Genomic DNA, 14,104 nt, shown 5'->3' with positions numbered 1-14,104 from the left:
ATAAAGTTATTTACCAACTTAATTTGTGAGCGTTGGTTTTCTGAAACTTGTCATACTTTTTGTCCCATTGCCAGGATCTGATCCACAAGCCGTTGAAAGTCTGGAAAAACAACTCGAAGTTTGGATGAAAGAAATCGACCAGGTATCAAATGCACTGAAAACTATCTATTGCATATAATCACTGCATCTCGACGAAATTCATGCATTTACTTTATTATTGCTTCTATTCAATTCTAAAAATAATTTTTGTAGAGCTTACAACATGGAAGTTTTGTCGGATGGTAAATTGTACTTAAAAAGACTCTTCCTTCAGCTTTTAGTGGTCAGTGAACAGATTCAGTGCGAGGCTGATGACATTGGTCCAGCCGCAGAACTGGAGCACTGGAAGCGTCGGACTGCCAGGTTCGATTGTCTTCTCGCTGAGATCAGGAAGCCGCGAGTTCGAGCGACCACTTCCGCTCTCCACGTTTTGAAGTCAAAATGCATCAAGAAATGGAAAGAGATGGTGAGAAAATTTTGACTCATACAGCAACCAACAACGTGTTTAGCTTTCCTGATAGACTTGCAAGAATTAGATCCTTATAATGAAAATCGTGATTATATCAATGTAGTAGTGCGACTGACTTGATGAACAGATGGTTTTCAACATCAAACTACATTTGGTATATGTTGTTTCTGCATATAGATCGAAACATCGTAAATCAATGTACAAGAAAAACAACAGGTGAATTGAACAAAACGAATTAACGAATTTGTGTAAATTATATTTCAGGACGCCCTGATCACAGACGTGACAAACGAGGCAAAAGACAACGTGAGATATCTCTACACTCTAGATAAATACTTCGGACCTCTGGCTAAATGCACTCCCAGCACTTTAAAAGGTAACTTTGTTTAATGCTATGACTTATTATAGTATGTTTTGAAACCTACTTTTGCAAGTAATTACAGATTAGAATCTCAGATAGAACCATTTCTAGCATAAAATGTCAGGCACTAATCTTCTTCGTCACTAGCATTTGTGCATTACCTTTATCGTTTTCTAGAACACGTTCCAAGTCTGTTGAACAACGTCAGAATGATCTATAGCGTATCGCAGTTCTATAACACATCAGAACGCATGACGTCATTGTTCGTAAAAATCACAAATCAGATGGTGACGACATCGAAGGGTTACGTGTACCGTGACGTTAAACGAATCTGGGATCACGACAGGTATGAATGACGATGTTTTTATAGTGTCTGATATTTTTACCGAATTTTACCTGTTTTGACAAACAAACAAAGTTTAACATAATAAATTTAAGTCTGTAATCAACTGTTTCTCCCTCGACGTGTTCTTTTTATTTGTCACAGACCTGAACTTATGAAGCGAATTGACGAGTGTCTTGAACTAAATGCAGCCTACCAGAACAGGTTTCAAAAAATTAAAGAGAAATTGCGCGAAAATCCTCTTGAACCACAGTTTGAGTTCAGTGAAAACTACATATTTGGAAGGTATAGGGCAGAGATTCGCAATATACCCAAATCCAGTTTTGAGCCCAATACAAGTATTTTTGATAATGAATTTTTGATAGGTTTGACACATTTTGTGCCAGGCTTCGACAAATCCGACAAATGGCTGTAACTATGGAGGAATTAAGTTGCTTGATTAACATCAGACTTCAGGTAGTTCGGTCAAGAAAAGAAATTGTAGTTCCGTGTCCCTTTGGGTCGGTACAAAAATGATGTCACATGCAACTTACTTACTTACAACTACAACGTTACATGCAGGGAATTGAGAGTTACGCGGCAAAGTTCAAAGCGATCGTGGCAACCGTGAAAAAGAAGACATACGATCATCTCAATCACCGCTGCCACGAATTCGCTCTTGACTTCCAAGATTTCTTATCTCAAGTCGAGAGCGTCAGGGAGGGATTGCAGGGACTTGTAGAGCAATACTTCAGCAGGAACATGCCGGTAGTTGTCAATTTTTAACGGGGAACTATTTACTTTTGTCTCAAAATTTTGGCGTTTTGCTGTTTTTTTTTTTGCAGACTATTCAAGCCCTCCATATTTTGTCAAAATTTGAAACAATCAAAGGCGTTGATTTGGAATTATGGGAAAAGTACATGAAAACGCTTCTTCAGTATGGTAAAGAAGTAGAAAATACCAAAAGGATTTATCAAAAGCAAAAAGAAGATCCACCCATTCCTCGAAACATGCCGCCTGTAAGAAAGCCCTCATATTGCTTCTATATTTTCTAATTTGATCATATTGCCACTTTTTACAGAAATGTAATGTCTATGTTAGTAATGAATATTATGATAATTTTGATGTCTATGGCTGTAGATCTCTGGGAGGATTATGTGGGCTCGTCAGCTCTTCCGTCATCTTCAGATATCGATGGACGCGCTCGCCCTCAATGCCCAACTCATCAGAACTGACGACGGAAAGAGAATCGTGAAATCTTACAACAGGGTCGCCGCCGCGCTCACCGAATACGAGGTGCAGTCACTAACCGAAGGTTTTTAATGAAACTCTTTACGTATTTTCTGGCCACATGCATAAGGTAAAGTTGTTTATTAATAGGAAAACACTTATTATTTCAAGTCTATTGTATACAAGTTACTGCCCTGTATCTTGTATGTAGATAATTTTCTATGCAACGCTGTTGTACCGCGTCAGCAAACGTTTGCTTTATAAAACTGAAAGGCGATTGGTATTTTTAACTAATTGTACAATTTGTTAACAGTTTGACTTTACTTTTTAGGTGTTGTTCCATCGTGCCTGGGGCCGGGGCGTTGAAAGTATTCGGCGGGGATTGAACGCATCTGTCCTAGTGCGGCATCCGGATACCAGTCAGCTCTTTGTAAACTTCGACCCGAAGGTCAATGAACTGCTAAGTGAAACGCGCCATATGAAGGCAATTGGCTTAGATGTGCCTGCTGCTGCCTTCAAGCTTTTGGCAATTGACAGCGAAAAACTGAAGTTTCAAGCGACCAGGTCAGCATGCATTCATATGAATAATCCCAGGCCACAGTAAAGGTCTCACTAGTCCTTAAAAACCTATCATTAATTCAGTCGGTTTCAAAAACGTCAATGATTACGCATTTTTGATTTTTAGGCTAACAGAGGTTCTGCAGGATTATTATTCCCTGATCGGGGAAATCCCACCAATCTTGCAGGCAGTGACACAAACTCACGTGACCCAGCTTGAAGACGTTTTTAAACCAGGCCTTACCATGATCAGCTGGTGTTCGTTAAACATAGACAAATGTAAGGGTTAAGTTCTGAATATTTAGGCCGATACTATCACAACTAATAACCAATCAAAATCATGATAATTATAAACACGTTGATACATTGTATGATGCTTTATATTTTCATCATGCCTCATGCATAACCCAAGTATGTTGGGTCAGTTGTATTGGCAAACTAGCACTCTACATTTTACTTTGAATGTTTCTTTAATTTCGGTTTCAAAGGCTGCTTTGTTCGGATGGCAGCTGTGCTATGCTGCTATTTTTATTTAAGTGCACTTTTGCTTGAGAGGACTTCACTGAGCATCGAACAACCTATTCTCACTATATTGTTCTGTTCATGGCTGGCTCAAAAAGCGCTGATTTCTATTCTTCTGGCCAGCAGTGTTACGGAAATTTTTTATGACTGATACCGGCCGAATTATCAGTATTTTTTATGTCTATTCTAATAAAACTGAGCTGTAGAAAACGTACCACTTAGCAGGGGCCTATTAATATAAGCAAACGTCGTCGTAGTGACCAGTAAAGTTAACAAGTTGTTAGCTATATCCGTTTGCATTTAGAACACCCATGTTAATATTCTTATAAATCCTACGCTCCAAAACCGGATAAACATTATTTCTCCCAAACTTTTTCTCTCAGTTATTCATTCTATCGAGACGAGTTTGACTGACTTTCGTGTGTTTGTCAAACAACTCAACGACACCCTCAAGTGTCGAGTTGAAACAACCTTGGGCGAAATCACGAGGACACCGCTTATCGTTGTTCCTCAGGAACCGGTGGATATTCACGAGTAAGAAGAAATTATTTTATCTTGCTTTTTACTTAACTGACTAAAAAAACACTACTTTTGAAGTAACGTGATAAACTATGAAAGGAATAGACAACACCGAGTTTTATACATTTTAAGGTTTACCGAAACTGCGAACGAGTCTAGCCAAAATGGGGCAAACAAATTGAAGAGACTCACTGTCGTCTTGGAGCAATGTGTCAGCGAGTTAATGGAAATCTTGACAAGCAAACTTAAACCGGTAGACCAAGAAATATTGGTGGTAATTAAAAGTTTGATTTTGTACAAAATATTCTATAAAATTGTACCTCTCAAAGTTTATTTGAAACAGTATATCAAAGCGTTGTAATGCTGCTTGGTTTACGTGACGGTTCGTAAAAAAGTTTAATTAATTAAGGTAATGGTTGGTTAATGAATGTTCATGGACAGGAGCCTTACTTGTGTACCCACCATGAGGCGAAACAACGAGGACAAAGATGCCAGGAATGTCAATCTTGCATTTACTTCAATACTTTTAATCAATTTTGTCAAAAAAATACCGATGCCTTTATCAAATGTACGGAAAATATGACTCATTTTTCAGTAACTAATTTTCAATTTTAAATATCTTGACACTAAAACACAAAGCAGTACAATACACATTACTTATAATGTACATATAACAATATATATAAAATTATTATGTTTACTTTACAGTTAATTGTTAGTTACCTATCAGCATCCATTATTACTTTGTATCCCAAAACATCGACCTTATTTTGACCAAGGAACAAAAAAAAACGATTTTCAGGTACCAGGGAGTCGTTGGAGAAGATCCGACGTAGATTAAGAGTCAAACCAAAGACATCAGATTACGGCGCTCAAGCGATTGGAGCAGTTTCTCCCGCTGTTCCTCCGATGTTGAAGTCCGACATCATCTTGGCCCTTCCCAACGTCGTCATCAAACCAAGTATAGAGGAGATACAGCAAGCAATACAAAAGGTGATTATTGTCTCATTTTCGGGGCTGAAAAGTATAAATTAACCGCTGTATAATATGGGAGTGATAATAATTGAAATGCATTCAAAGACGTATCAGAAGCGGGTGAAAGTCCATAACACCTTGCTTTGGAGTTCGTTGCAAAAGCAACGTAGTTAAAACATTCTACGAATATTACAGAAGATTTTTATCGTAATTATCTCGTAACCTCAAGGCTCGGATCACAGATGTGGCAAATCTACGTCAATGGGTGATTCCCCCATTTCCATGAAAATCTTTTACCACTTAGTTTATGCTTAAACTCAGATCGTGCAAAGAATTCTTCAGTCGTGCAGGACCATCCCACAGTGGAAGCAGGGCATCGCCGCCCAGCGCGAATTCGAACAGCCGGTCCAGGGCGAGGGTTATCAAGGGGAATCCCCATCTCCGATAGCAATCAAGCCCATCCATAAGGTTGGTTGCTTTGATATTTTACTTTTATATTGTCTATTTACATATTAAACGCAAGAAAAATAAAATAGTTTAGTTAGAGCGCATAACGGTTTGTCACAAACTATGGCTTTGTTTGATATGATATCAAGATACACGTTAATCATAATCGCACTTGTTATGAATTGGTTAGCTTTGTGTATCAACAAGAGGAACCCGGTGATATACGTGCACCGGGACAGTCCCTCCATAGAATTAAGAAATATATAGCTGCGGCTAAAACTAAAAATTCATCGATAACTCCAAATTTTTGGTTAAATTTAAGAGTTCGGCAGGCCAGCGGTGTATACAATATACATCTTAAACGTATACCGGAGTGATGCTAACATACAAGAGGTACCAAGAAACTCGTTAGGAAGCAAACAAACTCGCTTAAAACAATAACTTGTCGGTAACTCCAAAGTTTCGAATAGTTTTGGGAATTTGAGTCAGTTTGGGCATTATAAAAAATGTACATAAAATAGAATTAAAGTTAACAGAAACATAAAATAAAATTAAAAAATTTACCAAAACTTTTTAAGCTTTAATTCTCATTACGGAGCTTACGTTATTCCGATGTTGCATAGAAAAACGTTGCGCAATAGAATCTATGTGCATTATGACAGAGACTCGCAAAAAGTATTTGCATTAAGAGCATTCTATAGCTCATTCTGTCATAGTGTGTGAAAGTGTGTATACTGTGAAAGTGCGCGCAGCACGCTTAACCATATCTACGCTTTGAGAAGCTAAATTAATTTTTCATTCAAGGTCATCAGCGACAACAAAGACATTGTGAAAATTACGGGACAGCTAAACACGCTGATCGGTTCCTTAAAAGCGGAGTGCGGAAGGGTTTTGGATCGAGTCAAGGAGGCAGGAGATTTCTCCGAGATCTGGGAGAAAGATGCAGAGGCGAAACTGAAGGAATTTATCGAACATGGCCCCAGTCTGGCTGAATACCAAGATCAGATCAGGAATTATCATGTGGGTTTGGAAGATGAGAAGTTTTTTTCTGAAAAGTTTTGATTCCTAGAGGAACTATTTGCATTCAGATCAATAGTTTGGGATCAAATATTAACTTAACTCCAACGTGGTCATATAATAGTCCATAACTCACCACTAGTCTAAACTAAATCTCACATTTTGTAAGTGTCCGATTTTCTTTGCGTAACTCTTTCTGTCTTTAACAATGTAACCTCTAGATGCTGGTAAAATAGGCGCATGATTTTGTGAAGCTGTAAAAGAAACATCGGATACTGAACTGTTAAAGGAATAGATTTAATAAAAAGTATCTAAATTGGAAGCATAACTACATCCTTAACGAACATGATAGCAGCAATGTTTAAAATAGTCATATATATGCGAAAATACGTAATGCTGTACTCAAGTAGCATAAAAAACTCTAAAGGAGTATTGTGGTATTTCTTCGTCTTTGTTTTAAATTGTTTGTTTAGAAACTTTCGGAAAAGGTTGAAAGCTTCCAGAGCAACTTCATCGAAGGGGCGATAGCATTTTCAACCGAGCAATTCAAATACGCGTTGAAAATGGAATGCAGAGCGGCAAAGCTTGCATTTGGTCGGGAGTTAAATGCCACGTCTGGGAGAATGATGGATGTAAGTCACCTCTCTTTCCATCGTTGTTATACAACTCTCGCTCACAAGTCTCGTATCGTTTATCATTCGCCTTGACTGTGGGGAGCGAAAAATGGTGCTACCTCCAAACAAACTATACGAAAGCAATCTGTTGGTTGTACGTGCTGTAGCCTTAGCTTGCGTTGTCATGTGTGCCAGAAGTTTTATTTTCTAGCAGGTTATAAAGTCGATCGCATCGTTATTATTGGTCATTAGCAGCACTTGCTGTCACCTTACCAAATGCGGCTTATCTTTTTGCAGGAAATCTTTACATTTGTCGAAAGCGTCGGCAAACGTCTCACTCGACCTCTGGAAGATCTTGATAACGTGAGGACTTCCATGAACGCGCTGGAGGAGCTCCGTGAGAATGAAATCAAACTGGAAGGAAATATTGGGCCTCTGGAGGAAACATACGCTCTTCTTAATAAGTGAGTTTGATGGAGATATAACGCAAGGATTCTTCCAAGACGAAGACCCGGAAAATTCTTGAACCTGGAGCTCTTAAGCAATGTAGTTAGGTTTTCCGGTGCATGTCATTCACAGAAAATGACAGAGAAAGATGACGAAAGCTCGATTGCCTTGAATCTATAGAACCGGAGAAGATTAGCTTTGAACTTTAGTTGTTAAAAGTTAGTTGTATTGTTCTTCGTATTGTTACGACTTCTGTTATCAATTGCACAAAAACGCCTAAAATCTCTGTTTATCATCAGGATGGAATTGACGTTTGACGACGGAAATGCCGAAAGGGTCGACACGCTCGGATACGCATGGCAAACTGTGACGCAGCAGTCACGTGATGCCCAGACAACGCTATTGGAAGTTCAGCCCATCTTTAAAGCTGATTTGATATCAGGAGTGCGGCAATTTTTGGTGGATGTTGACACGTATTCTAGTGATTATGCAGAAAAGTAAGAGGACGTTTTTATCACAATCAAAAATCGAAAAAACGAGTTTATTATATATTTAACCACAAAGAAATGTTTTCGGAAATTGATCTGGAAATGTTTCCGAAAAGTCCGGTATCACAAAAAACGCCATATTTGAAGAAATAATACTGCTAAGTACAATATATAGGAATAACAGAAAACGGCGTTTCTCTTACAAGTTGGTAAAAGATTGAATTTTAATTGAACAAATTATTTCAAATAGGGGCCCAAATATGCAAGGAATCCCACCACAAGAGGCGAGCGAGAGGCTCACTGTGTTTCAGAGTCGCTTTGACGACCTCTGGCGGAAGTTTGTCACTTACTCGGCCGGAGAAGAATTATTCGGCCTGAACAAAACTGAGTATCCTGCGCTGGCTAAAATTAAAAAAGAGCTCAACTTACTGTCCAAGTTATATTCGCTCTATAACGCGGTAAGTATTTTGTATTTTAAAGCAGAAGTACTGTATTACAATAAGTTATTATTTAAATGATTAATTAGTGTTTTTGTTAATTAAGTGTTTGCTTCGTTAGTGACCGAGTACAAACCATTATCATTTCAAACAATAACTTTCACGTTTGCCCCTTACGTTTCATCCCACGATGCAAATACACAAAAATAACAATTTAACACATACGCAACATACTATGACGTCATCAAGGTTAATAAAAGCGTGGATGGATATTACGACATCGCGTGGCAAGAACTGGACATCGAAAAGATCAACGATGAGCTGGTGGAGTTCCAGAACAAATGTAGGAAGCTTCCCAGGGGTCTCAAGGAGTGGGATGCCTTTTTGGTCCTCAAGAAGAAGATTGATGACTTCTCCGAATGCTGCCCTCTGTTGGAGATGATGGCTAATAAGGTAATTACGTCATCATTGCGTTGACGTTGCAGAGCTGACGGATTTTCTGTCGCTTGAATTTTGGACGTCACTATAACGAATTTGATTTTACATGCTATGGCCGGTTATTTTTACTTCAGCTGTTATGAGTGTTGTATTTCTTTTTGCGTGTGCTCGCTTCTTATTTTGGAATAATCTTAAGTAAAGTTGCGATTACTTTTGCTTTACGTTTGGAATTTTTTTAACCCATTGATTAAATTTTTAACATTTGATTTAATTTTTTATAACATTTTGTTGTTACAACAACTGTTAAATTCCAGTCGATGCAAATTCGTCACTGGGAGAGAATCACCAAACTCACTGGTCACGTATTTGAAGTAGAATCGGACAACTTCGTGTTACGTAACATTATGGAAGCTCCTATTCTTCCCAATAAAGACGACATCGAGGTGTGTGACTGAGGCGAAACTTCACTTTTTCACGATCTTTGCAACTTCCCCAAACTGTGTCTTTATCTTTTTACGTTGGGTCATAGGAAATGAAATCATTAACTGTAGCCAAGAACTAAACTCAAAAGAATCAGTGAATTGATTTTATTTTTCTGGAAAATTTGGAATATCAAAATTTATACTTGTTGTACTATTAATTTTAAAGGATATCTGCATATCAGCGACTAAAGAAAAAGACATTGAAGCCAAACTGAAGACGTTAGTTGCAGAATGGGACGGTCAGAATTTCACTTTTTCCCCCTTTAAAACCAGAGGTGAACTTTTGCTCAAAGGTCAAGACGTCCAGGAGATTGTGACGTCACTGGAAGATAGCCTAATGATTCTTGCTTCGCTGTTGAGCAACAGGTAAAAATACAGCAAAACGTACAGGGGCATATATAGGTACAAAATCCATCACGCAATGTAAAGGTTCAGGTTGAAAATTTAAGACTAACAAAATTAAGGCATTTACCTAAAAAGGAAATGTGCAAAAAAATTTGGTTTCATAGGTAAGAAACTGTCTTGTTTATTCATCCATTTTATTCATACAAAAAATCAATGATGTAAGGTTATATTTATTTTTATCTAGGTACAATACTCCGTTTAAACCTAAAATTCAGTTGTGGGTCAATAAGTTAAGCGGCACCAACGAGATAATCGAACAATGGATGACGGTACAGAATTTGTGGATCTACCTGGAAGCTGTATTCGTAGGCGGAGATATTGCAAAACAGCTACCTCAAGTGAGCAAACGCAAGATATTCATTTGCATAGTATTTATGCCGAAGTTGTGATATTTAAGATGATCACTACATTTATCAGTGATTCCCAAACTGTGTGCCGTATCAGATTCTCAGGCGTGCCGCGAGTCTGTTTGGAATTTTGGAAAAGAACTGTATAAATATTTAAAATAAGGCATGCAGACAAGCATATGCGACTTAAAAGCGCTCCCAACTGCTTCAATAGCTGATAAATAAGGACATGTGACCATGAAACCAATTATGGCATTGCCGATAGAGTAGGGTAATTGCCACGTCATTAACACGTAAAAATAAATTTTTATAAAAACAACTTTTCTTCTCTTGTAAGTGTACCGCGAGCGTTTTATAATTTTTCTAGTGTGCCACAAGTCGAAAAAGTTTGGGAACCACTGACATAGATACTCTTTTGTTGCTGGCTAGGAACGTTAAAATATGGTGATGGCGACGATTAGACTTAATTGATGCCAAACATGTTTAACTTGTGTGCTAGGAAGCAAAGCGGTTCTCGAATATTGATAAGTCGTGGCTGAAGATAATGCAAAGAGCTCACGAGAACACGAACGTTGTAAATTGTTGTGTCGGCGACGATACTTTGAGTCAGCTGCTACCTCATTTGTTGGAGCAACTTGAAATTTGCCAAAAGTCACTTACTGGTACGCAAACAGTCGTTTCTTTCTAATTAGTCTGCTATTAAGCTGTTCGCAGTCTGCACCGATTGACAGGAACACGTGTTTCGAGGTTGTATGTTTACTCTTTGCTAAGGTTACTTGGAGAAGAAAAGATTGGTCTTTCCACGATTCTTCTTCGTTTCTGACCCGGCTTTGCTTGAAATTCTCGGCCAAGCAAGCAATTCACACACGATACAGGTTCACTTTCGCTTTAGTGACTTTTATGAACCAGAAATTAGCAAAAAAATACGTTTTTTTAATAATTTAATACGTTTGTCAACGCGTTTCGTTGTTATAGGCCCATCTCGTTGGAATATTCGACAATGTTTGCACTGTGACGTTTCATGAGAAGGATTATGACAAAATAATAGGCATAAATTCTCGTGAGAAGGAACACGTTGACCTTGAAAAACCAGTCATGGCGCAGGTAAGTCCTCACAATTTTCAACTAGAATTATTCTCACTTCACCGACTTCCAACACGCTGGACTTTGCTGATAGCTGTCGTCTACCTTACAGCCTGGCTGCCTTATCTTGCAATTAAGTTTAGCACAGTACGTAGCAGTGAAAATTGCTGGATTTTACTTTCAGGGTAATGTTGAAGTTTGGCTGGGAAATTTATTAAAGGAAGTGCAGAACACCCTACATTGTGTTATAAGGCAGGCTTTTTACGGAATTGAAGATTCAGCTTTTAAAATGCTGGAGTTTCAGGTGAAAAGAATAAAAAAATTTTAGTAATAGTCGTCCTTTTGAACGTCTGTCTCTTTTCTTTACATTTTGAAACAGTTTCACAACCTGCATTGATACCAAAACACAGAACGTGATTCCACAACTTACCTTTTTTACATTAGGCCATGTTTCCTACCCAAGTTGGCCTGCTGGGCATACAGATGATTTGGACACGTGATAGCGAAGTTGCCCTGAAGAATGCCAAAGTTGACAAAAAGGTTTATCTTCCCTCTCCACTCGACATGAGTCTAAACTACAATTCCAGACAAGAAACGTTGTTGTACAAAACGTTGTTATATTTCTTCAGATTATGCAAGTGACCAATCAACGCTTTCTGGACATGCTTAATGAGCTAATTGGAGTGACCACCCGAGACCTGACTAAGATGGAAAGAGTAAAATATGAAACCCTGGTCACAATACACGTCCATCAAAGAGATATCTTCGATGATCTGGTAACTAATAACTTAATTGAAAATTTTTCAATAACTAAGTAACTAAATAACTAAACATTAGTAATTGCTCTTTTTGGATGAACTGATACAAATATATCAACATGGTTAATCGGGATTAAGTGATTAACGATTACCGTATATTAATCACACATTAGACGAGTACTAATCAAGTTATCGTTGTCACTTGATTGTAACTGGTTACCATCTTATGATAATTCTTCCACAGGTTCACATGCACATCAAGTCACTGACCGATTTTGAGTGGCTCAAACAGTCCAGGTTCTACTTCCAAGAAGACACAGATCGTTGTGTTGTGTCCATCACTGACGTCAACTTCGATTATCAGAACGAGTACCTTGGTTGCACGGACAGACTCGTAATCACGCCGCTAACTGACAGGTAAAAGCACTGGATTGTGACAGCGGACAAGGTTGGGACTTATACCCCGAAAAGCATTTCTGTATTAACTTTGAATGTATATATTATACAGATTACATAATCGTGTAAGTTTAAAAAGCATGGACGTGAAATTTTCAAACAAATTGTTTTTGTAGGTGCTACATTACATTAGCGCAAGCCTTGGGTATGAGCTTAGGGGCTTCCCCTGCCGGACCTGCCGGGACCGGAAAGACAGAAACGACGAAGGACATGGGAAAGTGTCTCGGGAAGTACGTTGTCGTGTTCAACTGCTCGGATCAGATGGACTACAGAGGATTGGGACGAATCTACAAAGGTGAGATAGAGTATAAGAGCTCTTACATGGAAAACTGCTGATCTGAAAAGCGGGAACACGAAAAATAAAACGTATCTTTGCGACGAGAAAAACTGAATATTTTTGCATGCGGCATCTGTCAGAGTAGATGTAAAACGGAATCCAATTGACACAAAGAAACGTCTGCCAACAACCAAATGGAAGTCTTTTCCTCGTCTCAAAGCATTTAATCCAGTTGGCTTAATAACTGTCTCATTTTCATAACAACGTAACTTGAAATAAAATCAAAATTTTTCAGGTTGTCATTTATGGTTATTTTCAAACAGGTCTTGCCCAGTCTGGTTCATGGGGTTGCTTTGATGAGTTCAATCGAATCGAGCTTCCAGTTTTGTCTGTGGCCGCACAGCAAATCGCCATTGTGCTCGGCTCCAAGAAAGAGAGAAAAAAGACCTTTATCTTCACAGATGGTGACGTGGTGACCATGAATCCAGAGTTTGGAATATTCTTAACCATGGTATTGTAATTAATATTTAACGAAACAATTTATTTACACCTGACAAATATATTTGAGAAATATATCATTGCCATGTGTTTGTTGTTGCTTTGTAGACTGCTAATTCTCCTTATAAACTAACTTTGTCACAATATGTTTAAGTAACGGGTTTAATGCCTTTTATGTGTTTTGAAGAATCATTTTTTACGTAATCTCTCTTTCTGCAGAACCCTGGCTATGCTGGGCGTCAGGAATTGCCTGAAAACTTGAAAATAAATTTCCGCTTGGTGGCAATGATGGTACCCGATCGTCAGATTATAATGAGGGTCAAACTGGCTTCGTGCGGTTTCGTTGATAATGTTCAACTTTCTAGAAAGTTCTACACCTTGTACAAGCTGTGCGAAGAACAGTTAACCAAGCAGGTCTGCATAAACGCTTTTGAATGTTGCGTACTGATATCTGTGACTATCTGCAGCAATCGCAAACCACAAACCAGTCACTTTACAGTCACTTGACTTGACTTGACAGTCATTTTACTAGACACTGATAAGTATTTAGGAAATATCATAAATTAAAAAGATCATAAAAATTTTTTAATTTTTCTAAAGCAACCCCAAACCAATCATTTATAGAATTTTTAAGAAAGCATTTGAAGAAAAAAATCTACTTATATCCAGGTCCACTACGACTTTGGTTTAAGAAACATCCTTTCTGTGCTTCGTACACTCGGAGCAGCGAAGCGATCAAATCCGGAGGACTCTGAGATGAAAATCGTGATGAGGATCTTGCGAGATATGAACCTCTCCAAGTTGGTGGATCAGGATGAACCACTCTTTCTTTCTCTTATCAACGATCTCTTTCCCGGGATCCAGCTGGAGAAGGCGGGATACCCTAAGATAGAAGCTGCGATTGAGCATCAGGTG

The 14,104-nt window shown here is 38.4% G+C and overlaps 1 protein-coding gene across 1 annotated transcript in view; it reads left to right on the top strand.

The window, feature by feature from the left end:
* LOC143446038 (dynein axonemal heavy chain 8-like) overlaps positions 1-14,104 on the top strand; it is a 33,751-nt gene that overhangs the window by 1,975 nt on the left and 17,672 nt on the right. The window contains exons 7-42 of the mRNA XM_076945485.1: positions 75-142; positions 314-505; positions 773-884; positions 1,047-1,215; positions 1,357-1,497; positions 1,578-1,668; positions 1,774-1,959; positions 2,037-2,210; positions 2,332-2,487; positions 2,753-2,985; positions 3,107-3,258; positions 3,885-4,035; positions 4,153-4,294; positions 4,462-4,588; positions 4,823-5,013; positions 5,317-5,463; positions 6,247-6,462; positions 6,933-7,091; positions 7,371-7,537; positions 7,820-8,017; positions 8,259-8,466; positions 8,695-8,898; positions 9,198-9,326; positions 9,532-9,731; positions 9,955-10,108; positions 10,617-10,779; positions 10,889-10,992; positions 11,093-11,221; positions 11,385-11,504; positions 11,645-11,740; positions 11,830-11,976; positions 12,203-12,375; positions 12,531-12,709; positions 13,015-13,202; positions 13,409-13,603; positions 13,859-14,101. Of these exons, the coding sequence (XP_076801600.1) occupies positions 75-142; positions 314-505; positions 773-884; positions 1,047-1,215; positions 1,357-1,497; positions 1,578-1,668; positions 1,774-1,959; positions 2,037-2,210; positions 2,332-2,487; positions 2,753-2,985; positions 3,107-3,258; positions 3,885-4,035; positions 4,153-4,294; positions 4,462-4,588; positions 4,823-5,013; positions 5,317-5,463; positions 6,247-6,462; positions 6,933-7,091; positions 7,371-7,537; positions 7,820-8,017; positions 8,259-8,466; positions 8,695-8,898; positions 9,198-9,326; positions 9,532-9,731; positions 9,955-10,108; positions 10,617-10,779; positions 10,889-10,992; positions 11,093-11,221; positions 11,385-11,504; positions 11,645-11,740; positions 11,830-11,976; positions 12,203-12,375; positions 12,531-12,709; positions 13,015-13,202; positions 13,409-13,603; positions 13,859-14,101 (5,804 nt within the window). The remainder of the gene's footprint in view (positions 1-74; positions 143-313; positions 506-772; positions 885-1,046; positions 1,216-1,356; positions 1,498-1,577; positions 1,669-1,773; positions 1,960-2,036; positions 2,211-2,331; positions 2,488-2,752; positions 2,986-3,106; positions 3,259-3,884; positions 4,036-4,152; positions 4,295-4,461; positions 4,589-4,822; positions 5,014-5,316; positions 5,464-6,246; positions 6,463-6,932; positions 7,092-7,370; positions 7,538-7,819; positions 8,018-8,258; positions 8,467-8,694; positions 8,899-9,197; positions 9,327-9,531; positions 9,732-9,954; positions 10,109-10,616; positions 10,780-10,888; positions 10,993-11,092; positions 11,222-11,384; positions 11,505-11,644; positions 11,741-11,829; positions 11,977-12,202; positions 12,376-12,530; positions 12,710-13,014; positions 13,203-13,408; positions 13,604-13,858; positions 14,102-14,104) is intronic.

Source organism: Clavelina lepadiformis, chromosome 2, assembly GCF_947623445.1.
Source record: "Clavelina lepadiformis chromosome 2, kaClaLepa1.1, whole genome shotgun sequence".
NCBI classification, from domain to species: domain Eukaryota; kingdom Metazoa; phylum Chordata; class Ascidiacea; order Aplousobranchia; family Clavelinidae; genus Clavelina; species Clavelina lepadiformis.
This window is presented reverse-complemented; position numbering and strand designations above follow the sequence as displayed.